General features: G+C 52.9%; 2 protein-coding genes across 3 annotated transcripts; both read left to right on the plus strand.

The window, feature by feature from the left end:
* Window positions 1–1,816: 1,816 nt before the first annotated feature.
* Window positions 1,817–25,999, plus strand: LOC116957454 (uncharacterized). Of its 2 annotated transcripts, XM_032979596.2 has the most exons (9): window positions 1,817–2,348; window positions 3,805–3,876; window positions 5,345–5,514; window positions 6,986–7,259; window positions 8,609–9,100; window positions 9,912–10,010; window positions 19,143–19,173; window positions 20,238–20,369; window positions 24,131–25,999. In XM_032979596.2, exons 2-8 carry the CDS (start codon window positions 3,837–3,839, stop codon window positions 20,314–20,316), a joined length of 1,185 nt encoding a protein of 394 aa, XP_032835487.2. In that variant the 5' UTR covers window positions 1,817–2,348; window positions 3,805–3,836; the 3' UTR covers window positions 20,317–20,369; window positions 24,131–25,999. The 2 variants fall into 2 exon arrangements, with proteins under 2 accessions (XP_032835487.2, XP_032835488.2); XM_032979597.2 differs by having other exon boundaries at window positions 1,817–3,876.
* Window positions 5,527–6,977, plus strand: LOC142907100 (uncharacterized; the record flags this gene model as incomplete). Its single annotated transcript, XM_076056172.1, has 1 exon — window positions 5,527–6,977. A coding segment is annotated over one exon (1,176 nt), but the record flags the coding sequence as incomplete, so codon positions are not given.

Raw genomic sequence — 25,999 nt, forward strand, 5'->3', positions numbered from 1 at the left:
TTGGTGGGTGGGGACATGAACAGTCAGTGTCCTTGGCGAGTTCATCATTGGTGAGTTTGGTGAGTGAGTTGATTACCGGTGAGTTTGGTGAGTGAGTTTACTGAGTTTGGTGAGTGAGTTTAGTGAGTTTGGTGGGTGAGTTGGATGAGTGAGTTTAGTGAGTTTGGTGAGTGAGTTTGGTGAGTGAGTTTGGTTAGTGAGTTTGGTGAGTGAGTTTGGTGAGTGAGTTTGGTGAGTGAGTTTAGTGAGTTTGGTGAGTGAGTTTGAGGAGTTTGGTGAGTGAGTTTAGTGAGTTTGGTGAGTGAGTTTGGTGGGTGAGTTTGGTTGTGAGTTTAGTGAGTTTATACTCTTTGGTTCTATTCGGCAAAGTCACGTAGGTAAAAAAAAAAAATCACGACGTTTCGGCCACAACACAAGCGGCCTTCATCAGGTGAAGGGACCAGCCTGTCTCGAAGACTGCGCTGGAGTGAGACAGAGCCAAGCTCAGACTGCGACCTTTAAGCTGTGTGAGAGGGATTAAGGTGCCTTGACAAAGGAATTAGCGTAAAAAATTAGCATTTTATTGGCGTACTTATCATGATGAAAGGTGTAGCACAGTGATCGGCACCGGCAGTGCACCAGCCTGTGCTGCGAAAGTTTGGGGTACCACTACTTTAAAAAATATACTGTACCAATAAAAATTAGTTTAACGTTTGGTTCGATTTAGAACTTCTTTCCAATGGTTGCTTAATTTGAAACCATCTTCTCGGTTGAAATTGTCTCTGTGTTTGTAGATCGGAATTGCCTCGTGAACAAATCTCTGATAAAAACCCGTGGGTTTGCAAATAATTTAGTGAGTTTGGTGAGTGAGTTTGGTGGGTGAGTTGGGTGAGTTTGGTGAGTGAGTTTGGTGGGTGAGTTGGGTGAGTTGGGTGAGTTGGGTGAGTTTGGTTAGTGAGTTTAGTGAGTTTGATGAGTGAGTTCGGTGGGTGAGTTTAGTAAGTTTAGTGAGTTCGGTGGGTGAGTTTAGTGAGTTTGGTGCGTGAGCTTGGTGAGTGAGTTTAGTGAGTTTGATGAGTGAGTTTGGTGGGTGAGTTTGGTGAGTGAGTTTGGTGAGTGAGTTTAATGAGTTTGGTGAGTTAGTTTAGTGAGTTTGGTGAGTGAGTTTAATGAGTTTGGTGAGTTAGTTTAGTGAGTTTGGTGAGTGAGTTTAGTGAGTTTGGTGGGTGAGTTTGGTGAGTGAGTTTAATGAGTTTGGTGAGTGAGTTTAGTGAGTTTGGTGAGTGAGTTTGGTGAGTTTGGTGAGTGAGTTTAATGAGTTTGGTGAGTGAGTTTAGTGAGTTTGGTGGGTGAGTTTAGTGAGTTTGGTGAGTGAGTTTAGTGAGTTTGGTGAGTGAGTTCATCAACGACTTGGCACTCTGCACGCGTCACAGACCACGTGGCACCATCCAGACGCTCGCCCCTAATGATGATAATTCATCGTGATTAATCATCACTAATGGTAATTAATCACAATCATTACTAACAACTACAATTTAATCACGCGGCGGGTATTTCCAACCTTTGGTCATCGGCACGACTGGTCCGGGGGGTCCGCTGGGAATGGTGGAACGCGCACATTTGTAGTTGGGAGTTTATTTTCTGAGGCTATTTTTGGGCGTTTTTAAACAATAACCCTCTAAGCTCAACCAACAGTCGCTTCCCCCCCAACACTTCTGACCACGCCGAGAGTTGCAGCGGAGGGCATGGAGGGAGGAGGGAGGAGGGGTGGTGGTGGTGCTGGTGCGGAATTTCCAACACCCCTTGCATTTTTATTCCTCGGGGGAGGTGGGGGGAGGGGGGTGAAGATCTCGAGCGAGAACCACAACAGAGTCTGCCCGGGCCCACGAATGAGATTTCCCTAAATATTCACCTTCCTCTGTCGCTCTCTCGCTCTCTCTCTCGCTCTCTCTCTCTCTCGCCCGCGTCTCCGAGAGAGGAAACGGCCACGCACTTCGCGTTTCCTTCCATGAGATCACACGAGCAGGCGTATCGCTCGGGTATAAGAGGGACGTGCGGGTGAGAGCGAAGGGGAGAGTCGTGGTTGACGGAGGCACAGAGAGAGAGAGACACACAGAGACACAGAGAGAGACACAAAGACACAGAGACACAGAGAGAGACACAGAGACACAGAGAGAGACACAAACACAGAGACACAGAGAGAGACAGAGAGAGACAGAGAGAGACACAGAGAGACAGAGAGAGACACAGAGAGAGAGAGACACAGAGACACACAGAGAGACACAGAGAGAGAGAGACAGAGACACAGAGAGACGTCACAATCGCGAGTGTTTAACAGCGCGACCTGAAGATCCGAGTCGTACGTTTGGGTAATATGATTTCGCGTGTCTGTGTCTATGCGTGTCTGTGCGATTCTGTGTGTGTGTCTGTCTGTGTGTCTGTGCGTTTCTGTGTCTATGTGCGTGTCTGTGTGTCTATGTGCGTGTCTGTCTGTGTGTCTATGTGTGTGTCTGTGCGTGTCTGTGCGTTTCTGTGTGTGTGTCTGTCTGTGTGTCCGTGTGTGTGTCTGCGCGTGTCTGTGCGATTCTGTGTGTGTGTCTGTCTGTGTGTCTATGTGTGTGTCTATGTGTGTGTCTGTGCGTTTCTGTGTGTCTATGTGCGTGTCTGTGTGTGTCTGTGTGTGTGTGTGTCTGTGTGTCTGTGTGTGTGTCTGTGTGTATGTCTGTGGAGGAGGCTCGTGAAGGACGCTGCTACTGGGCAGCTGAAGGGCAGTCGCCCTCCAGCAACAGCGGAGGGCAGAGGAGCAACGCTCACAACAGCGAGCGGAGCGCCGGGTGGATAAAATACAGCGAGTTGGCACAATAGGGGGCACAGCTGGTGTGCGTCTGCCAGTCATCTCAGTCAGTAAACCCATAGCATCACCTGGGTCTGTCCCGTGACCTCCTGCACCTAGCCTGGCACAGTGGTGCATCTGCCAGCCATCTCAGTCAGCCAACTAATGTCACCCGCTGGGTCTGTCCCGTGACCTCCTGCACCTAGCCTGGCACAGTGGTGCATCTGCCAGCCATCTCGGTCAACCCACGGCACCTGCTGGGTGTGTATCGTGACCTCCTGCCAGCAGCGAGCCTTCGAGGCTTCACGCGGTGGCCTCAAGGTGCACCTAGCCTGGCACAAGCGTAGTGGCGACGTCACCGCCACTTGGTAGTGAACTGTGGTTGAGTTGCCACCAGTCTGACCCGAGTTCAATTCCCGCCCACGGCCACCACCAATACCACCGGTGACGATTATCAGAACCGGTTGCTGGTACCTCCCCTAGGTCGACTCAGCCTTAAATGAGTAACCCGGTGCGGTCTGCAGTGAACATCGCCGCTGGGGGAGACAAAGGCGGCCGGGCGTGGTGCTGGCCACCCACCCCCCTCGTGTACCACAGTGCCGGTAGCCTTCACAGCTGCTGCCACTCGCTAGCAGCACTTGGCCCAGCAGTCTGTTTAAGGCTACACGATATCACGATGTCGCGATATCGCGATATCACGATATCACGATACCGCGATATCACGATACCGCGATATCGCGATACCGCGTTTTCCTCTCGTAAGAGATGGGCCTCCGTCACGTGGTGAAATGGAGGACGTGGGTGCCATGATTGATGAACGTCGATATTTGACACATGGGGTTAAATAAAGGAAAGTTGGTGACAAGGCGGGCGACTCTGAATGAGGCTAAACACGGGGGCTGTGGACGCTTTCGACGACTGATTGCCTCATGCTCCTGCCAGCGATTCACGGGACTCACTCGATGTGTGACCCTTCCCCGTGGTGGCGGCAGGTACACGACAGGGATACCAACGTCAGGGCAAGATGATGCTACTGTCTGCAATCACGTTCACAGTCATAACCGGTGAGTTTGTGGGTCTCTGTGGGAGTCTGTGTGAGTCTGTGGGTCTCTGTGTGAGTCTGTGTCTCTCTGTGTTAGTCTGTCTCTCTGTGTGAGTCTGTGGCTAACTGTGTGAGTGTGTATCTCTGTGTGAGTCTGTGTCTCTCTGTGTGAGTCTGTATCTCTCTGTGTGAGTCTATGTCTCTCTGTGTGAGTCTGTGTCTCTCTTGTGTGAGTCTGTGTCTCTCTGTGTGAGTCTGTGTCTCTCTTGTGTGAGTCTGTGTCTCTCTTGTGTGAGTCTGTGTCTGTCTCTCTGTGTGAGTCTGTGTCTCTCTGAGTGAGTCTGTGTCTCTCTGTGTGAGTCTGTGGGTCTCTGTGTGAGTCTGTGTCTCTCTGTGTTAGTCTGTCTCTCTGTGTGAGTCTGTGGCTAACTGTGTGAGTATGTATCTCTGTGTGAGTCTGTGTCTCTCTGTGTGAGTCTGTGTCTCTCTGTGTGAGTCTATGTCTCTCTGTGTGAGTCTGTGGCTCTCTTGTGTGAGTCTGTGTCTCTCTGTGTGAGTCTGTGTCTCTCTTGTGTGAGTCTGTGTCTCTCTTGTGTGAGTCTGTGTCTGTCTCTCTGTGTGAGTCTGTGTCTCTCTGAGTGAGTCTGTGTCTCTCTGTGTGAGTCTGTGGGTCTCTGTGTGAGTCTTTGTCTCTCTGTGTGAGTCTGTGTCTCTTTGTGTTAGTCTGTGTCTCTCTGTGTGAGTCTGTGGCTAACTGTGTGAATGTGTATCTCTGTGTGAGTCTGTGTCTCTCTGTGTGAGTCTGTGTCTCTCTGTGTGAGTCTGTGTCTCTCTGTGTAAGTCTGTGTCTCTCTGTGTGAGTCTGTGTCTCTCTGTGTGAGTCTCTGTCTCTCTGTGTGAGTCTCTGTCTCTCTGTGTGAGTCTGTGTCTCTCTGTGTGAGTCTGTGTCTCTCTGTGTGAGTCTGTGTCTCTCTGTGTGTGTCTGTGTGTGTCTGTGTGTGTTTGTGTGTGTCTGTGTGTGTGTGTGTCTGTGTGTGTGTGTGTGTCTGTGTGTGTGTCTGTGTGTGTGTGTGTCTGTGTGTGTGTGTCTGTGTGTGTGTGTCTGTGTGTGTGTCTGTGTCTGTGTGTGTGAGTCTGTGTTTGTGTGTGTCTGTGTGTGAGTCTGTGTGTCTGTGTCTGTGTGTGTGTGTCTGTGTGTGTGTGTCTGTGTGGGGGGAGCGGTAGTGTAGTGGTTAGCGCTACGCTGCGCTACGAACCCGGCGACCCGAGTTCGATTCCCGCTCACGGCCACCGCCGGTGACGATTATTTGAACCGGTCCTGGGCCTCCCCTAGGTCGACTCAGCCTCAAACGAGTAACTGCTGTGGTGTGTGAACATCGCCACTGGGGGAGACAAAGGCGGCCGGCCGTGGTGAATCCAAGTCCCGGGGAAAGCCGGGGGTAGTAGAGCTCGTACCTAATGAATAACCTGCAACTGAGAAACTGCAACAGGTGGATGGCGTCTTCACGTGTCGCCGAACGCGACGAGCTGGCGGCGAGCGCGAGACTACTGCCGGGAGGTGGGGGCAGAGCTGGCGGTCATCCCCGGCCCGGTGGTCAACTCGAGACTCGCGTCGGCTCTCTCGGAGACCGATGGGAAGTTCTGGATCGGACTGCGGAAGGTTCGGATAGCAGCACCACCACCAATACCAGCACTACCATCACCAGCACCACCACAACCAGCACTACCATCACCAGCACCACTACCACCAGCACTACCATCACCAGCACCACCACAACCAGCACTACCAGCACCACCATCACCAGTAGCACCACCACCACTACCAGCACCACCATCACCACCACTAGCACCATCACCAGCACCACCACCAATACCAGCACCACTACCACCACCAGCAGCACCACTACCACCACCACCATCACCACCACTAGCACCATCACCAGCACCACCAGCACCACCACCACCAGCACTACCAGCACCACCATCACCACCATCACCACCAGCACCACCACCACTACCACCAGCACCGCCACCATCATCATCACCACCACCAATACCAGCACCACCACCATCACCAGCACCACCACCATCACCAGCACCACCACCATCACCAGCAGCACCACCACCAATACCATCACCAGCACCACCATCACCAGCACCACCACCACCAACAGCAGCACCATCACCACCACCACCAACAGCAGCACCACTACCGCCACCATCACCACCATCACCACCAGCACCACCAGCACCACCATCACCAGCAGCACCACCACCACTACCGGCACCACTACCACCATCACCAGCAGCACCACCACCAATACCAGCACCACCACCACCACCAGCACCACCACCACCAACAGCAGCACCACTACCATCACCACCATCACCACCAGCACCACCAGCACCACCATCACCAGCAGCACCACCATCACCAGCAGCACCACCACCAATACCAGCACCACCACCACCACCAGCACCACCACCACCAACAGCAGCACCACTACCACCACCATCACCACCAGCACCACCAGCACCACCATCACCAGCAGCACCACCACCACCATCACCAGCAGCACCACTACCACCATCACCAGCACCACCAGCACCACCACTACCACCAGCACCACCACCATCATCATCACCACCACCACTACCAGCACCACCACTACCACCAGCACCAGCATCGCCACCACCACCAACAACAAGGGCCTGTGCGTTTTCATGGGATGTAGTTTTCATCAACAACATCACTATCAACATCAACATCATCAACACCATCAACATCGCTATCGATATCACCACCATCAACATCATCATCATCAGCATCATCATCGATGCAATCTGATCCGAATCTGAATGGATCCGCTTCCATCTGCCACTACGAACAAGAGCTTCACATATTTTTGGTTCTTTCGGTAAAGTCACGTTGAAGGGAAACAACAAAATAATAATATATATATAAAACAATATTTTTAATATTTTATTGTTTCCCTTCTACGTGGTAACTTTACCGAAAGAACCAAGAATACGAATCACTGCAGTCACGAAAGCTTTAAATAAAAAAAGAGCTTCACAGCTCTTCGGATTCCTCAATAAAACGGCCACCTCTGACCCCGTCCCCGACGCAGGCGGGCGGCCTGCAGTGGAGATGGATCGACAATTCCTCCGCCGACGGATTCCTGAACTGGGCCCCGTCCGAACCGAACAACCTCGCCAGAGAAGACTGCGTCGAGATGTACGTGGTGAGGGAAGGGGCCGGCCACGTGCCGGGGGACGACCACGTGACGAGGGAAGGAGCCGGCCACGTGCCGGGGGACGACCACGTGACGGTGCGCCACGCGAGGCACGGCCGCTGGAATGACGAACACTGCGGCAAGAGGAAGCGAGCACTCTGCGTGATAGGTGGGCACCACGATGGCCTGGGTTCAACCTCAGGTGTCTCTCCCTCTCTGGGGGTCCACAGTGGCTGTGTCTCAGACACTGGGGGTCTGGGTTCAAGTTCAGGTCTGGGTGTCTCTCTCTCCCTCTCTCAGGGGGTTCACAGTGGCCGTGTCAGAGACACTGGGGGTCTGGGTTCAACCTCAGGTGTCTCTCTCTCTCTCTGGGGGTCCACAGTGGCTGTGTCAGAGACACTGGGGGTCTGGGTTCAAGTTCAGGTGTCTCTCTCTCTCCATCTCTGGGGGTCCACAGTGGCCGTGTCAGAGACACTGGGAGTCTGGGTTCAACCTCAGGTGTCTCTCTCCCTCTCCCTCTCTCAGGGGGTTCACAGTGGCTGTGTCTCAGACACTGGGGGTCTGGGTTCAACCTCAGGTGTCTCTCTCTCTCTCCCTCTCTCAGGGGGTTCACAGTGGCTGTGTCTCAGACACTGGGGGTCTGGGTTCAACCTCAGGTGTCTCTCTCCCTCTCTGGGGGTCCACAGTGGCCGTGTCTCAGACACTGGGAGTCTGGATTCAACCTCAGGTGTCTCTCTCTCTCCCTCTCTGGGGGTCCATAGTGGCCGTGTCAGAGACACTGGGGGCCTGGGTTCAAGTTCAGGTCTGGGTGTCTCTCTCTCTCTCTGGGGGTTCACAGTGGCCGTGTCAGAGACACTGGGGGTCTGGGTTCAAGTTCAAGTCTGGGTGTCTTTCAGGGGGTTCACAGTGGCCGTGTCTCAGACACTGGGGGTCTGGGTTCAAGTTCAGGTCTGGGTGTCTCTCTCTCTGGGGGTCCACAGTGGCCGTGTCAGAGACACTGGGGGTCTGGGTTCAAGTTCAGGTCTGGGTGTCTCTCTCTCTCAGGGGGTTCACAGTGGCCGTGTCAGAGACACTGGGGGTCTGGGTTCAAGTTCAGGTCTGGGTGTCTCTCTCTCTCTGGGGGTTCACAGTGGCCGTGTCTCAGACACTGGGAGTCTGGGTTCAAGTTCAGGTCTGGGTGTCTCTCTCTCTGGGGGTTCACAGTGGCCGTGTCAGATACACTGGGAGTCTGGGTTCAAGTTCAGGTCTGGGTGTCTCTCTCTCTGGGGGTTCACAGTGGCCGTGTCTCAAACTTGGGGGTCTGGGTTCAAGTTCAGGTCTGGGTGTCTCTCTCTCTGGGGGTTCACAGTGGCCGTGTTTCAGACTTGGGGGTCTGGGTTCAAGTTCAGGTCTGGGTGTCTCTCTCTCTCTCTGGGGGTTCACAGTGGCCGTGTCTCAGACTTGGGGGTATGGGTTCAAGTTCAGGTCTGGGTGTCTGTGTGAGGCCTTGTCTCTAACGCTGTTGTTTCTCTGGTGCAGGACCAGCCGACCCAACAGCTGCACCTACAACAGCCAATCCCACAACAGCCAATCCCACAACAGCCGATCCTACAACAGCCGATCCTATAACAGCAGAAGAAACCACAACAGCCGATCCTACAACAGCCAAAAAACCCACAACAGCCGATCCTACAATAGCCGATCCTATAACAGCAGAAGAAACCACAACAGCTGATCCTACAACAGCCAAAAAACCCACAACAGCCGATCCTACAAAAGCCAAAGAGCTCACAACAGCTGATCCTATAATAGCAGAAGAACCCACAACCGCTGATCCTACAACAGCCAAAAAACCCACAACAGCCGATCCTATAACAGCAGAAGAACCCACAACAGCCGATCCTACAACAGCTGATCCTATAACAGCAGAAGAACCCACAACAGCCGATCCTACAACAGCTGATCCTATAACAGCAGAAGAACCCACAACAGCTGATCCTACAACAGCCGACTCGACTGTGTCTATGGCAGGTGCGTACTCTCCATCACCCCTCAGCGTGACGTACCCCTCAGCGTGACGTACCCCTCAGCGTGACGTACCCCTCAGGGTGACGTACCCCTCAGCGTGACGTACCCCTCAGCGTGACGTACCCCTCAGCGTGACGTACCCCTCAGCGTGATGTACCCCTCAGCGTGACGTATCCCTCAGCGTGACGTACCCCTCAGCGTGACGTACCCCTCAGCGTGACGTACCCAGCACCTTCGTCAACGTCACCCCAACGTTGTGGGCGCCAAAAGCCCCACTCCGGACCGGGGTTTGATTCGCCAAGCGGCCAGTGCAGTGGTTAGTGACGTCAGAGCGGTGGTGCAGCGGTTAGGTACGTCAGAGCGTTGGTGCAGTAGTTAGTGACGTCAGAGCGGTGGTGCAGCAGTTAGTGACGTCAGAGCGGTGGTGCAGTGGTTAGTGACGTCAGAGCGGTGGGGCAGTGGTTCGTGACGTCAGAGCGGTGGTGCAGCGGTTAGTGACGTCAGAGCGGTGGTGCAGTGGTTAGTGACGTCAGAGCGGTGGTGCAGCGGTTAGTGACGTCAGAGCGGTTGTGCAGTGGTTAGTGACGTCAGAGCGGTGGTGCAGCTCGCTGACACGCAGCACTTTCCCCGGATCGTCTGTGTGTCTGTGTGTGTGTGTCTCTGTGTGTGTGTCTGTGTGTGTGTCTGGGTGTGTCTGTGTGTGTGTCTGTGTGTGTGTGTGTCTGGGTGTGTCTGTGTGTGTGTCTGTGTGTGTGTGTCTGGGTGTGTCTGTGTGTGTGTCTGTGTGTGTGTCTGTGTGTGTGTGTATGTGTAGAGCGAAGGAGGGCACGGGACAGGGCAGCAGCTCTGGGGGCAGCCGGAGTGCTCACCTCGCTGGGGGCAGCGGCGCTGGCGCTGTGGAGGAGGAGGAAAGGTGAGGAGAGTGTTAGAGTGTGTTAGAGAGAGTGTGAGAGAGTGTGTGTGTGTGAGTGTTAGAGAGTGTGAGAGAGTGTGAGAGAGTGTTAGAGAGAGTGAGTGTGTGTGCGTAAGTGTTAGAGAGAGTGTGAGAGAGTGTTAGAGAGTGTTAGAGAGAGTGTTAGAGAGCGTTAGAGAGAGTGTTAGAGAGTGTTAGAGTGTTAGAGAGTGTTAGAGAGTGTGTGTGTGTGAGTGTTAGAGAGTGTGAGAGAGTGTTAGAGAGTGTTAGAGAGTGTTAGAGAGTGTGAGAGAGTTAGAGAGTGTTAGAGAGAGTGTGTGTGTGTGAGAGTGTTAGAGAGTGTTAGAGAGTGTGTGTGTGCGTGAGTGTTAGAGAGAGTGTTAGAGAGAGTGTTAGAGAGTGTTAGAGAGTGTGTGTGTGTGTGTGTGAGAGTGTTAGAGAGTGTGAGAGAGTGTGAGAGTGTGTTAGAGAGAGTGTGAGAGAGTGTTAGAGAGTGTTAGAGAGTGTGAGAGAGTTAGAGAGTGTTAGAGAGAGTGTGTGTGTGTGAGAGTGTTAGAGAGTGTTAGAGAGTGTGTGTGTGCGTGAGTGTTAGAGAGAGTGTGAGAGTGTTAGAGAGTGTGAGAGAGTGTGAGAGTGTGTTAGAGAGAGTGTGAGAGAGTGTTAGAGAGTGTTAGAGAGTGTTAGAGAGTGTGAGAGAGTTAGAGAGTGTTAGAGAGAGTGTGTGTGTGTGAGAGTGTTAGAGAGTGTTAGAGAGTGTTAGAGAGTGTGTGTGTGCGTGAGTGTTAGAGAGAGTGTGAGAGAGTGTTAGAGAGAGTGTTAGAGAGTGTTAGAGAGTGTGTGTGTGTGTGTGAGAGTGTTAGAGAGTGTGAGAGAGTGTGAGAGTGTGTTAGAGAGAGTGTGAGAGAGTGTTAGAGAGTGTTAGAGAGTGTTAGAGAGTGTGAGAGAGTTAGAGAGTGTTAGAGAGAGTGTGTGTGAGAGTGTTAGAGAGTGTTAGAGAGTGTGTGTGTGCGTGAGTGTTAGAGAGAGTGTGAGAGAGTGTTAGAGAGAGTGTGAGAGAGAGTTAGAGAGAGAGAGTGTGTGTGTGTGTGAGAGTGTGAGAGAGTGTTAGAGAGTGTTAGAGAGTGTTAGAGAGTGTGAGAGAGTGTTGGAAAGTGTGAGAGAGTGTGAGAGATTGTGAGAGTGTGTTAGAGAGTGTGAGAGAGTGTTAGAGAGTGTTAGAGAGAGTGTGTGTGTGTGTGAGAGTGTTAGAGAGTGTTAGAGAGAGTGTGAGAGAGTGTTAGAGAGTGTTAGACAGAGTTAGAGAGAGTGTGTGTGTGTGTGAGAGTGTTAGAGAGAGTGAGAGAGAGTGAGTGTGTGTGTGTGAGTGTTAGAGTGAGTGAGAGAGAGTGAGTGTGTGTGAGAGTGTGAGAGAGAGTGAGTGTGTGTGTGTGAGAGTGTGAGAGAGAGTTAGAGAGAGTTAAAGAGAGTGTGTGTGTGTGAGAGTATTAGAGAGAGTTAGAGAGAGTGTTAGAGAGAGTGTGTGTGTGTGAGAGTGTTAGAGAGAGTTAGAGAGAGTGTTAGAGAGAGTGTGAGAGAGAGTTAGAGAGAGTGTGTGTGTGAGAGAGTGTGAGAGTGTTAGAGAGAGTGTGAGAGAGTGTTAGAGAGAGTTAGACAGAGTTAGAGAGAGTGAGTGTGTGTGTGAGAGTGTTAGAGAGAGTTAGAGAGAGTGAGTGTGTGTGTGAGAGTGTTAGAGAGAGTTAGAGAGAGGGTGTGTGTGAGAGTGTTAGAGAGAGTGTGTGTGTGTGTGAGAGTGTGAGAGTGTTAGAGAGTGTTAGAGAGAGAGTGAGTGTGTGTGTGAGAGTGTTAGAGAGTGTTAGAGTGTGTTAGAGAGAGTGAGTGTGTGTGTGTGAGAGAGTGTTAGAGAGAGTTAGAGAGAGTGAGTGTGTGTGAGAGTGTTAGAGAGAGTTAGAGAGAGTGTGTGTGTGTGTGAGAGAGAGTTAGAGAGAGTGAGTGTGTGTGAGAGTGTTAGAGAGAGTTAGAGAGAGTGAGTGTGTGTGTGAGAGAGAGTTAGAGAGAGTGAGTGTGTGTGTGTGAGAGAGAGAGTTAGAGAGAGTGTGAGTGTGTGAGAGTGTTAGAGAGAGTTAGAGAGAGTGTGTGTGTGTGAGAGAGAGTTAGAGAGAGTGTGTGTGTGTGTGAGAGAGAGTTAGAGAGAGTGTGAGTGTGTGTGAGAGTATGAGAGAGAGTGAGAGAGAGAGTGTGTGTGAGAGTGTTAGAGAGAGTTAGAGAGAGTGTGTGTGTGTGAGAGTGTTAGAGAGAGTGAGTGTGTGAGAGTGTGAGAGAGAGTTAGAGAGAGTGAGTGTGTGTGTGTGTGAGAGTGTGAGAGAGAGTTAGAGAGAGTGAGTGTGTGTGTGTGTGAGAGTGTTAGAGAGAGTGTGTGTGTGAGAGTGTGAGAGAGAGTTAGAGAGAGTGAGTGTGTGTGTGTGTGAGAGTGTTAGAGAGAGTGTGTGTGTGAGAGTGTTAGAGAGAGTTAGAGAGAGTGTGTGTGTGTGAGAGTGTGAGAGAGAGTGAGAGAGAGTGTGAGTGTGTGTGAGAGTGTTAGAGAGAGTTAGAGAGAGTGAGTGTGTGTGTGAGAGTGTTAGAGAGCGTTAGAGAGTGTGAGTGTGTGTGTGAGAGAGTGTGAGAGTGTGTGTGTGAGAGTGTGTGAGAGAGAGTGTGAGAGAGAGTGTTAGAGTGTGAGAGTGTGTGAGGAGAGTGAGAGAGTGTTAGAGTGTGAGAGTGTGTGAGGAGAGTGAGAGGGCGACAGGGAGTGAGATTGTTAGAGAGGGTGAGTGTGTGTGAGTGTGTTAGAGTGTGAGAGTGAGAGTGTGTGAGTGTGTGTGAGTGAGTGAGAGAGTGAGAGAGTGTGTGAGTGTGAGTGAGAGAGTGTGAGTGAGAGAGTGTGAGTGTGTGAGAGAGTGTGTGAGAGAGTGTGTGAGAGAGTGAGTTTGAGAGTTCGTGAGAGTGTGAGAGTGAGTGTGATAGTGTGTGAGCAAGTGAGTCTGTGAGTGAGGTTACATGAATAAGTGACGCTACCCGCTAACTGCAGTCTGTGTATGGGGTGTGAGTGAGTGAATGAGTGTGTGTGAGTGTGTGTATGTATGTGACTGTGAGTATGTATGTATGTGACTCTGTGTGTGGGGTGTGAGTGAGTGAATGAGTGTGTGTGAGTGTGTGTATGTATGTGACTGTGTGTGTGTGGGGAGCGGTAGTGTAGCGGTTAGCGCGCTGCGCTATGAACCTGGCGACCCGGGTTCGATTCCCGCTCACGGCCAACACCAGTGACGATTATTTGAACCGGTCCCGGGCCTCCCCTAGGTCGACTCAGCCTCAAATGAGTACCTGGTGTGGTGTGTAAACATCGTCACTAGGGAGACAAAGGCGGTCGGGCGTGGTGCTGGCCACCCACCCCCTCGTGTACCGTTCCGGCCTTCATAGGTGCTCGCTAACAGCACTTGCCCCTACAGTCTGTTAAGGCTATACGGGGGATCTTTGTCTTTTGTGTGTGTGTGGGGTGTGAGTGAGTGAATGAGTGTGTGTGAGTGTATGTATGTGACTCTGTGTGTGTGGGGTGTGAGTGAGTGAATGAGTGTGTGTGAGTGTGTGTATGTATGTGACTGTGTGTGTGTGTGGGGTGTGAGTGAGTGAATGAGTGTGTGTGAGTGTGTGTATGTATGTGACTGTGTGTGTGTGGGGTGTGAGTGAGTGAATGAGTGTGTGTGAGTGTGTGTATGTATGTATGTGACTCTGTGTGTGTGTGGGGTGTAGTGTGTGTGTGGGGTGTAGTGTAGTGTAGCGGTTAGCGCGCTGCGCTATGAACCTGGCGACCCGGGTTCGATTCCCGCTCACGGCCAACACCAGTGACGATTATCTGAACCGGTCCCGGGCCTCCCCTAGGTCGACTCAGCCTCAAATGAGTACCTGGTGCGGTGTGTAAACATTGCCACTAGGGAGACAAAGGCGGTCGGGCGTGGTGCTGGCCACCCACCCCCTCGTGTACCGTTCCGGCCTTCATAGGTGCTCGCTAACAGCACTTGCCCCTACAGTCTGGTAAGGCTATATGGGGGATCTTTGTCTTTGTCTTTGTGTGGGGTGTGAGTGAGTGAATGAGTGTGTGTGAGTGTGTGTATGTATGTATGTGACTCTGTGTGTGTGTGTGGGGTGTGAGTGAGTGAATGAGTGTGTGTGAGTGTGTGTATGTATGTATGTGACTCTGTGTGTGGGGTGTGAGCGAGTGAATGAGTGTGTGTGAGTGTGTGTATGTATGTGACTCTGTGTGTGTGGGGTGTGAGTGAGTGAATGAGTGTGTGTGAGTGTGTGTATGTATGTAACTGTGTGTGTGTGTGGGGTGTGAGTGAGTGAATGAGTGTGTGTGAGTGTGTGTATGTATGTATGTATGTGACTCTGTGTGTGTGTGTGTGTGTGGGGTGTGAGTGAGTGAATGAGCGTGTGTGAGTGTGTGTATGTATGTGACTGTGTGTGTGTGGGGTGTGAGTGAGTGAATGAGTGTGTGTGAGTGTGTGTATGTATGTGACTGTGTGTGTGTGTGTGGGGTGTGAGTGAGTGTATGAGTGTGTGTGAGTGTGTGTATGTATGTGACTGTGTGTGTGTGGGGTGTGAGTGAGTGAATGAGTGTGTGTGAGTGTGTGTATGTATGTGACTGTGTGTGTGTGGGGTGTGAGTGAGTGAATGAGCGTGTGTGAGTGTGTGTATGTATGTGACTATGTGTGTGTGGGGTGTGAGTGAGTGAATGAGTGTGTGTGAGTGTGTGTATGTATGTGACTGTGTGTGTGTGTGTGGGGTGTGAGTGAGTGTATGAGTGTGTGTGAGTGTGTGTATGTATGTGACTGTGTGTGTGTGGGGTGTGAGTGAGTGAATGAGTGTGTGTGAGTGTGTGTATGTATGTGACTGTGTGTGTGTGGGGTTGAGTGAGTCAATGAGTGTGTGTGAGTGTGTGTATGTATGTATGTGACTCTGTGTGTGTGTGGGGTGTGAGTGAGTGAATGAGTGTGTGTGAGTGTGTGTATGTATGTATGTGACTCTGTGTGTGTGTGTGGGGTCCGGTGGACCGGCTCTGGCTCCTGCCACCATGAGGGGTGGACAGTCCTCTACTCGGGGCAGCAGACTGCCAAACAACAGGGTGTGGGTCTTCTTTTGAACAAAAGAATGAAGGGGGCGTGGGAGCGTGGCGGTGAGGTGTGGGAAGCTGTAAGCCCCAGGCTACTTTGGGCTCGCCTTCCCATCAACCGGAGGCGAGGAATGGTGGTCGTGGTTACTTATGCCCCCACCGAAGATGAACATCCGTGGAGGGATGCAGGCAAAGCCGATGAGTCAGATGCCTTCTATGACCTCCTGTCACAGGTGCTGGCTAAAGTGGCCCCTCGGGATAGAGTCATCATGTTGGGTGACTTCAATGCCCGAGTTGGTCATGATACTGGCACCTGGTCTGGAGTGATTGGAGGGCATGGGCCAGATCAGCTCAATAACAACGGTAGGAGGCTGCTAGATTTTTGTGCAGCCCATGGGCTTGTAATTACCAACACGCTGTTCCGGCATCGGCGCATCCACACAACATCATGGATGCATGCCGGGTCCAAGCAAGAACATCTGCTGGACTACATAGTGACGGACCAGCGAATGCGAGCCCATGTCCTTGACACCAGGACCTACCGTGGAGCTGATCTGCCCTCTGACCATCGACTAGTCATCTGTAAGATGCGCCTGCCATTCTTCCACTCCGGTGGTGGGTGTACACCCAGGACCCCATTCCAACCTAAAGTGGCCTGGTCTCAGTTATCTGATGAAAGTTGCAAGCGAGAATTTCATCATCGCTTGCGGCTGGGATTGGCATCGTCCCCGACTCCTCCTGATGTCGAGGGTAAATGGGAGAGGTTTAGGACTGTGACTCATGCAGCTGCAATGGCTGCTTTGGGTACGCGGTCCAGACCTCCCCAGACACCCTGGATGACAGAGGAGTTGTTCACGATGGTTGAGAAAAAGCGACAGGCCCACTGTCATCGGCTACAGAATCCCACGTCAGAGAATGAGGCTTACCGCAGCCTTCGCTCGGAGGTTCGGAGAGCCGTGAGGCGCTGCAAGGATGGGTGGTGGTCGCGGGTTGCTGAGGAGATGGAGTCTGCCTCAGTGGCCCGTGATCACAAATCTCTATTTAACTCCATCAAAAAAGTAACCTGCAGCGCCACACCTATTACCATCATTAGGGGAAAAAACGGTGATCCAATTTCCGACCCCCAGGAACAGGTTCGCAGATTTGCTGAGCATTTCTGTGAGGTCCTGGGGGAGGGAAAATCCCTCAGCCAGGAAAACATCGTGGCACAAAGTGAGGATGACCCTGCTGAGGCTGCGGTGCCTCAAATATTGGATGAAGTCACCCCCTGTGAGTGGCTGGCTGAGGTGCCATCTGCTGAGGAAGTATTGAAGGCGATCCGGAGTCTGAGACCAGGAAAGGCAGCGGGCAGAGATGATCTCCCAAGCGAAATGCTGAGGGAGGGTGGCGTTTGTGCACAGACTGCCCTATATGACATCATAACAACAGTCTGGACCACTGGACGGGTTCCGCAGGATTGGAAGGATGCCCTGGTGGTCCCCCTTTTTAAGAAGGGGGACCGCACAGACTGTAACAACTACAGGGGCATCTCACTCCTCAGTGTGCCGGGAAAGGTCCTGGCAAGGATTATTCAGCATCGCCTTGCCAGGCACGCTGAGGAGAGGCTTGCGGAGCCCCAATGCGGTTTCAGGAAAGGGCGGTCCTGCACAGATGCCATATTTTCTGTCCGTCTGCTACAGCAGAGGTGTAGGGAATTCCAACAAGACCTACATCTCTGCTTTATTGACCTGGTCAAGGCCTATGATACCATCAGTAGGCCTGGGCTCTGGGTAGTTCTTCGTGCTTTTGGAGTACCTGACCCTCTGCTCACGATCATTAAGGACCTTCATGATGGTGAGCGGGCCCGGGTAAAACTACGTGGCCGGGAGTCAGAGCCATTCCCTGTACACCTTGGGGTGCGACAGGGATGTCCTCTGGCTCCCACATTATTTAACATCTATTTTGACCACGTAGTTCGTGAAGCCTTCAATAGCTGTACCGGGGGAATCTCCATATGGTACAGATATAATGGGAGGCTAATCGATGCCCGGGTGCGGTCAAGGGATGGCTCCCTATTGCTCAACCACGTTATGTATGCTGATGACTTGGTAATAGCTGCTCAGTCAGAGGAGGAGATGGAGACGCTGCTGCTGAGACTGGAGCGTGCCACTAAGAGGTGGGGCCTTACCATCAGCCCCACCAAAACTAAGCACCTGCCTGGGTATTTTGTACCATCGGACACTCCACCCCCACAACTCCCAATCGGTGATGGGGCAGTTGTGGAGAGAGTGGAGAGTTTCCCATACCTGGGCAGTGTGCTTATGACTGGCTCCAGTTTAACAGCAGAGGTCTCACTCCGAATCAGTCGAGCGGCAATATCTTTTCATCGGTTGCGTAACGCTGTGTGGAAGCTACCTGGTCTGTCGCTCCGCACTAAGCTTCAGGTCTTCTCGGCCACGGTCATTCCCTCCCTTCTCTACGCTTGCGAAACGTGGACCCCCCTAATGGAACATCTTCGCCGGTTAGAAACATTTAGGCTGGCCTGCCTACGATCCATCCTGGGTTTAACCAGACTGGATTGTGTGAGGAGCTCACAAATCCTTGAAAGATCTGGGCAGGGTCCCATCGGTGAGCTCCTCCGGCAGGCAAGGCTGCGATGGCTGGGTCATGTAGCCCGCATGCCCAGCCACCGCATGCCGAAACAGCTTTTGTTTGGCCGGATTGAGGGGGCTAAGCGGGCGCGGCACGGGCTAGAGAAGAGATGGAGTGATGTGGTACAGGAGGACGTGGAGCTGAGTGGACTTGCCGATGACTGGTACCAGCGGTGTCAAGATCGGCCTCTGTGGAGGAGGCTCGTGAAGGATGCTACTGGGCAGTTGGAGGCAGTCGCCCTCCAACAACAACGGAGGGCGGAGGAGCGACGCTCACAACAGCGAGCGGAGCGCCGGGTGGCTAAAGCACAGCAGGTTGGCACAGTAGGGGGCACAGGTGGTGCATCAGCCAGTCATCTCAGTCAGTCGACCCGTGGCACCTGGGTCTGCCCCGTGACCTCCTGCCAGCGGGCGTTCGACACTTCACGTGGCCTCAGGGTGCACATAGCCTGGCACAAGCGTCGTGGTGACGTCACCGCCACTTAGTGGCGAATGGCGGTTGTTGTTGTTGTTGTGTGTGGGGTGTGAGTGAGTGTGTGTGAGTGTGTGTATGTATGTATGTGACTGTGTGTGGGGTGTGAGCGAGTGAATGAGTGTGTGTGAGTGTATGTATGTATGTGACTCTGTGTGTGTGTGTGTGGGGTGTGAGTGAGTGAATGAGTGTGTGTGAGTGTATGTATGTATGTGACTCTGTGTGTGTGTGTGGGGTGTACTGGGGAGCGATAGTGTAGCGGTTAGCGCGCTGCGCTATGAACCTGGCGACCCGGGTTCGATTCCCGCTCACGGCCAACACCAGTGACGATTATCTGAACCGGTCCCGGGCCTCCCCTAGGTCGACTCAGCCTCAAATGAGTACCTGGTGCGGTGTGTAAACATCGCCACTAGGGAGACAAAGGCGGTCGGGCGTGGTGCTGGCCACCCACCCCCTCGTGTACCGTTCCGGCCTTCATAGGTGCTCGCTAACAGCACTTGCCCCGACAGTCTGTTAAGGCTATATGGGGGATCTTTGATCTTTGTGTGTGGGGTGTGAGTGAGTGAATGAGTGTGTGTGAGTGTGTGTATGTATGTGACTCTGTGTGTGTGGGGTGTGAGCGAGTGAATGAGTGTGTGTGAGTGTGTGTATGTATGTATGTGACTCTGTGTGTGTGTGTGTGTGGGGTGTGAGTGAGTGTGTGTGAGTGTGTGTATGTATGTGACTCTGTGTGTGTGGGGTGTGAGTGAGTGAATGAGTGAGTGAATGAGTGTGTGTATGTATGTATGTATGTGACTCTGTGTGTGTGTGTGGGGTGTGAGTGAGTGAATGAGTGTGTGTGTGTGTATGTATGTGACTTGACACCTCCCCTGCGATTCTCTTCCCAGGCGCCTGTGACTTGGAGAGGCGTCGGGCGAGGTAGGCTGGCCCACACTCGATCCGCTCAGCCCTAAATCACAACGCACGTTTCTCTGTTCGCCCAGACGTGCTGATTGAAGCAGCAGCCACTCGCTCGCTCACCCAGCCACTCACTCAGTCACCCAGCCACTCGCTCGCTCACCCAGTCGCTCACCCAGCCACTCACTCACCCAACCACTCACTCACTCACCCAGCCACTCGCTCGCTCACCCAGTCGCTCACCCAGCCACTCACTCACCCAACCACTCACTCACCCAGCCACTCGCTCGCTCACCCAGTCGCTCACCCAGCCACTCACCCAGCCACTCGCTCGCTCACCCAGCCACTCACCCAGCCACTCGCTCACTCACCCAGCCACTCACCCAGCCACTCGCTCGCTCACCCACTCACCCACTCACCCAGCCACTCACCCAGCCACTTGCTCGCTCACCCAGTCACTCACCCAGCCACTCACTCACTCACCCAGCCATTCACCCAGCCACTCGCTCGCTCACCCAGCCGCTCACCCAGCCACTCGCTCGCTCACCCAGCCACTCGCTCGCTCACCCAGCCACTCGCTCACTCACCCAGCCACTCGCTCGCTCACCCAGCCGCTCGCTCGCTCACCCAGCCACTCACCCAGCCACTCGCTCGCTCACCCAGCCACTCACCCAGCCACTCGCTCGCTCACCCAGCCGCTCACCCAGCCACTCGCTCGCTCACCCAGCCGCTCGCTCACTCACCCAGCCGCTCGCTCGCTCACCCAGCCGCTCGCTCGCTCACCCAGCCGCTCGCTCGCTCACCCAGCCACTCGCTCGCTCACCCAGCCACTCACCCAGCCACTCGCTCGCTCACCCAGCCGCTCGCTCGCTCACCCAGCCTCTCGTTCGCTCAGTCACTTATTATCCCACTTGCGCAGTTACTCACCCAGTCACTCACCCAATTACTAAGCCACTCACTCACCCACTCACGGTGGTGGTGGTGTTGGTGATGATGTTGTTGGTGGTGGTGGTGTTGTTGTTGTTGGTGGTGGTAATGATGTTAGTGGTGGTGATGTTGTTGTTGGTGGTGGCGATGTCTTTCAGTGATCGGCCACACAATGAGACGTTCACGGAGCGAGGGGAGTGGAGGTCGTCACCACAGGAGCCCGGAGACTTGGTGTAGACGACGACTCGCCGATGTTGATGAGTCGCTGGCGAGCATCGCGGAGCCTAGAGGTGAGCTTGGGGGGGTGGCGGTGGTCGTGGAGACGTTCATCATGATGGTGGTGGTGGTGATGATAGTAGTGGTGCTGGACGGGCAACTCTGTCGTAGGCAGTGCTGTGGGGGGAAGGTCAATTCCTATTGGCCTCTCCCCACATGGCGTCTGTGACCACCACAGGGGCTAAACGGGGGCTCTGGACGGGTGCAAGGGGCTGGTAACCCCTCCACCTTCAATTAATTACCACTAAACCACAAATGAAAAATGTAACTAATAAGCTTGTGCCGGAGGCCCCGGGGGGGACAGGCGTCTATGACGTCTCCTGGCCAAACCCCAATTGGCGGAGCCAGGAGATGTAATCTTTACCCTTGGGGCTCCTCCAGAAACAAGAAAAAGCCACTACAGATGGCCACGTGGAATGTTTGAACGCTCACTGCAGAGGAGAGGCTGCCACTCCTCTGTCGGGAGCTGGACCGGTACCGCCTGAATCTCTGTGGCATTCAGGAGGTCCGGTGGACCGGTTCTGGCTCCTGCCACTATGAGGGGTGGACAGTCCTCTACTCGGGGCAGCAAACTGCCAAACAACAGGGTGTGGCTCTTCTTTTGAACAAAAGAATGAAGGGGGCGTGGGAGCGTGGCGGTGAAGTGTGGGAAGCTGTAAGTCCAAGGCTACTTTGGGCTCGCCTTCCCATCAACCGAAGGCGAGGAGTGGTGGTCGTGGTTACTTATGCCCCCACCAAAGACGAATATCCGTGGAGGGATGCAGGCAAAGCCGATGAGTCAGATGCCTTCTATGGCCTCCTGTCACAGGTGCTGGCTAAAGTGGCCCCTTGGGATAGAGTCATCTTGTTGGGTGACTTCAATGCCCGAGTTGGTCATGATGCTGGCACCTGATCTGGAGTGATTGGAAGGCATGGGCCAGATCACCTCAATAACAACGGTAGGAGGCTGCTAGATTTTTGTGCAGCCCATGGGCTTGTAATTACCAACACGCTGTTACGGCATCGGCGCATCCACACAACATCATGGATGCGTGCCGAGTCCAAGCAAGAACATCTGCTGGACTACATGGTGACGGAACAGCGGATGCGGGCCCATGTCCTTGACACCAGGACCTACCATGGAGCTGATCTGCCCTCTGACCATCGACTTGTCATATGTAAGATGCACCTGCCATTCTTCCACTCCGGTGGTGGGTGTACACCCAGGACCCCATTCAAATCTAAGGTGGCCTGGTCTCAGCTAGCTGATGAAAGTTGCAAGCTAGAATTTCATCATCACTTGCGGCTGGGGTTGGTTTCGTCCGCCACTCCTCCAGATGTCGAGGGCAAATGGGCGAGGTTTAGGAATGTGACTCTGGAATGGCTGCTTTGGGTATGTGGTCCAGACCTTCCCAGAGACCCTGGCTGACAGCGGAGGTGTTCAAGCTGGCTGAGAAAAAGCGACAGGCCCACTCTAATTGTCTACAACATCCCACATCAGAGAATGAGGAGGCTTACCGCAGCCTTTGCTCGGAGGTTCGGAGAGCCGTGAGGCGCTGCAAGGATGGGTGGTGGTCGCAGGTTGCTGAGGAGATGGAGTCTTCCTCAATGGCCCGCGATCACAAATCTCAATTTAACTCCATCAAAAACGTAACCTGCAGCACCACACCTATTACCATCATTAGGGGCAAAAACGGTGATCCAATCTCCGACCCCCAGGAACAGGTTTGCAGATTTGCTGAGCATTTCTGTGAAGTCCTGGGGAGGGGAAATCCCTCGACGTGGAAAACATCGTGGCACAAAGTGGGGATGACCCTGCTGAGGCTGCGGTGCCTCAAATATTGGAAGAAGTCACCCCCTGTGAGTAGCTGGCTGAGGTGCCATCTGTTGAGGAATTACTAAAGTCTGAGACCAGGAAAGGCACCGGGCAGAGATGATCTCCCAAGCGAAATGCTGAGGGAGGGTTGCGTTTGTGCACAGACTGCCCTATATGACATCATAACAACAGTTTGGACCACTGGATGGGTGCCGCAGGATTGGAAGGATGCCCTGGTGGTCCCCCTCTTTAAGAAGGGGGACCGCACAGACTGTAACAACTACAGGGGCATCTCACTCCTCAGTGTGCCAGGAAAGGTCCTGGCAAGGATTATTTAACGTCGCCTTGCCAGGCACGCTGAGGAGAGGCTTGCGGAGCCCCAATGTGGTTTCAGGAAAGGGTGGTCCTGCACAGATGCCATATTTTCTGTCTGTCTGCTACAGCAGAGGTGTGGGGAATTCCAACAAGACCTACATCTCTGCTTTATTGACCTGGTCAAGGCCTATGATACCATCAGTAGGCCTGGGCTCTGGGTTGTGTTTCGTGCTTTTGGAGTCCCTGACTCTCTGCTCACGATCATTAAGGACCTTCATGATGGTGAGCCGGCCCGGGTAAAACTATGTGGCCGGGAGTCAGAGCCATTCCCTGTACATCTTGGGGTGCGACAGTGATGTCCTCTGGCTCCAACATTATTCAACATCTTTTTCGACCACGTAGTTCGTGAAGCCTTTGATGGCTGTACCAGTGGAATTTCCATCTGGTACAGATACAATGAGAGGCTGATCGATGCCCGGGTGCGGTCAAGGGATGGCTTCCTATTGGTCAACCACATTATGTATGCCGATGATCTGGTCATTGCCGCTCACTCAGAGGAGGAGTTGGAGGCGCTGCTGCTGAACCTGGAGCTTGCCACTAAGAGGTGGGGCCGTACCATGAGCCCCACTAAAACGAAGCACCTGCCTGGGTATCCCTCCCTTCTCTACGCTTGTGAAACGTGGATCCCCCTAATGGAGCATCTTCGCTGATTGGAAACATTTAGCCTGGCCTGTCTATGATCCATCCTGGGTTTAACCAGGCTGGATTGTGTGAGGAGCTCACAAATCTTTGAAAGATCTGGGCAAAGTCCCATCGGTGAGCTCCTCCGGCAGGCAAGGCTGCGTTGGCTGGGTCATGTAGCCTGCATGCCCAGCCACCGCATGCCTAAACAGCTTTTGTTTGGCCGGATAGAGGGGGCTAAATGGGCGCGACACAGGCTAGAGAAGAGATGGAGTGACTTGGTACAGGAGGATTTGGAGCTGAGTGGACTTGCCGATGACTGGTACCAGCGGTGTCAAGATCGGCCTCTGTGGAGGAGGAGGCTCGTGAAGGACGCTACTGGGCAGTTGGAAGCAGTCGCCCTCCAACAACAGCGGAGGGCGGAGGAGCGACGCTCACAACAACGAGCGGAGCGCCGGATGGCTAAAGCACAGCAAGTTGGCACAGTAAGGGGCACAGGTGGTGCATCAGCCAGTCATCTCAATCATCTTAGTCAGTCGACCCGTGGCACCTGGGTCTGCCCTGTGACCTCCTGCCAGCGGGCGTTCGACACTTCACGTGGCCTCAAGGTGCACATGGCCTGGCACAAGCGCCTTGGTGACGTCACCGCCACTTAGTGGCGAATGGCGTTTGTTGGAAGTGATAATAGTGGTGGTGATGATAGTGGTCGTCGTGATAGTGGTGGTGATGATAGTGGTGGTAATGATGATAGCTGTGGTGGTGGTGGTGTTGATGGTGATTGTGGTGATGACGATGATGGTGTTGGTAGTGATGATGGTAGTTGTGGTGGTGTTGACCGTAATAGCTGTGGTGATGATGATGGTAATGGCGGTGATGGTACTAATGATGATGGTGGTGATGGTGATGGTGCTGATGGTGGTGGGGACGGTACTAATGATGATGCTGCTGCTGATAACGAGATACCCTCTACGCTTGTCATTTCAGATCTCACAGCGAGACATCGCAGCTGAAGAAATGAGATTGACCTGGGTTGTAACTTAGACTGAGTTCACACTCGGACTGTGTCCTACTTGACCCTCCCGCAGTTGAAGTCTCCCAGCCTTAGGGGTCGCAGGTTCGACTCCCATACGGAACACTCAACCCATACAGAACACTCGTCCCATACAGAACCCTCGTCCCATAGAGAACACTCAACCCATACAGAACACTCGTCCCATACAGAACCTTCGTCCCATACAGAACCCTCGTCCCATAGAGAACACTCAACCCATACAGAACCCTCGTCCCATAGAGAACACTCAACCCATACAGAACACTCGTCCCATACAGAACCTTCGTCCCATACAGAACACTCGTCCCATAGAGAACACTGAATCCATACAGAACCCTCGTCCCATATAGAACACTCGTCCCATACAGAACCTTCGTCCCATACAGAACACTCGTCCCATAGAGAACACTGAACCCATACAGAACCCTCCTCCCATACAGAACACTCGTCCCATACAGAACCCTCGTCCCATACCGAACACTCGTCCCATACAGAACCTTCGTCCCATACAGAACCCTCGTCCCATACAGAACACGTGTCCCATACAGAACCCTCATCCCATACAGAACACTCGTCCCATACAGAACCTTCGTCCCATACAGAACACTCGTCCCATACAGAACCTTCGTCCCATACAGAACCCTCGTCCCATAGAGAACACTCAACCCATACAGAACCTTCGTCCCATACAGAACCCTCGTCCCATAGAGAACACTCAACCCATACAGAAACCTCGTGCCATACAGAACACTCAACCCATACAGAACCTTCGTCCCATACAGAACCTTCGTCCCATACAGAACCCTCGTCCAATACAGAACCCTCGTTCCATACAGAACACTCATCCCATAACCATACAGAACCCTAATTTAAAAACTTGAACCGTTAATAAATCGTAATAATAATGAAATAGTAATGTTGTAACAGATAACTTGAATAATATTTAAAGCATTACAATTCATTGTATATTTATTTATCCTGTGATGTGTAAAGGCGGTGGTGGTGGAGGTGGTGTAGGTGGTGGTGGTAGTGTAGGTGGTGGTGGTAGTGTAGGTGGTGGTTGTAGTTGTGGTGTAGGTGGTGGTGGTAGTTGTGGTGGTGGTAGTTGTGGTGTAGGTGGTGGTGGTAGTCGTGGTGTAGGTGGTGGTGGTAGTGTAGGTGGTAGTCGTAGTGTAGGTGGTGGTGGTAGTAGTTGTGGTGTAGGTGGTGGTAGTGGTAGTTGTGGTGGTGGTGCTGGTGGTGTAGGTGGTGGTAGTTGTGGTGTAGGTGATGGTGGTGGTAGTTGTGTTGTAGGTGGTAGTAGTGGTGGTAGTGGTGGTAGGTGCTGGTGGTAGTTGTGGTGGTGGTGGTAGTTGTGGTGGTGGTAGTTGTGGTGGTGGTGGTGGTGATATCACCAACTCCGCTGTATTGCTGAATCGTCACTCTCGTGTCACAGGAGAGGCGTCACGTAGTGATCGTGAGTTAAGTTATTTGAGTCGTATTTAATCCTAAATTATTATGTTGTAAATCTCTAATGTGCCACGATGCTCACTGGACACCACGTGATTGTGTGCGTGTGTGCGTCGTGTTTGTATCATTGAAGTCTTCTATAAAACCTTGGAATTCCATGACACTCCGGAAGTCTGCTCGTTGTCTCCTGGCGTGGTAGGATGGGGATGATTGAGTGTTGTATCGATTTGTGTGTTGTATCGATTTGTGACTGGGTGATTTGTTTACCTTGATTGCACTTTCTGTGAGTCAAGAGCTTTGAAGCTCTTCGGAATCCTCCCGCAGTGTTAATAAATATTCTGATTCTGACTGAT

Source organism: Petromyzon marinus, chromosome 74, assembly GCF_048934315.1.
Source record: "Petromyzon marinus isolate PM22_M1 ecotype Great Lakes invasive population chromosome 74, UKy_Petmar_22M1.pri1.0, whole genome shotgun sequence".
Classification (NCBI taxonomy): domain Eukaryota; kingdom Metazoa; phylum Chordata; class Hyperoartia; order Petromyzontiformes; family Petromyzontidae; genus Petromyzon; species Petromyzon marinus.

What these genes read in the sequence shown, in the direction of transcription:
- LOC116957454 (XM_032979597.2), top strand. Translation starts at nt 3,837, where the DNA reads ATGATGCTACTGTCTGCAATCACGTTCACAGTCATAACCG. An exon ending in GCTGTGGAGGAGGAGGAAAG is followed by an intron (nt 10,011 to 19,142) that starts GTGAGGAGAGTG and finishes TTCTCTTCCCAG; the next exon opens with GCGCCTGTGACTTGGAGAGG. An exon ending in TTGGAGAGGCGTCGGGCGAG is followed by an intron (nt 19,174 to 20,237) that starts GTAGGCTGGCCC and finishes GATGTCTTTCAG; the next exon opens with TGATCGGCCACACAATGAGA.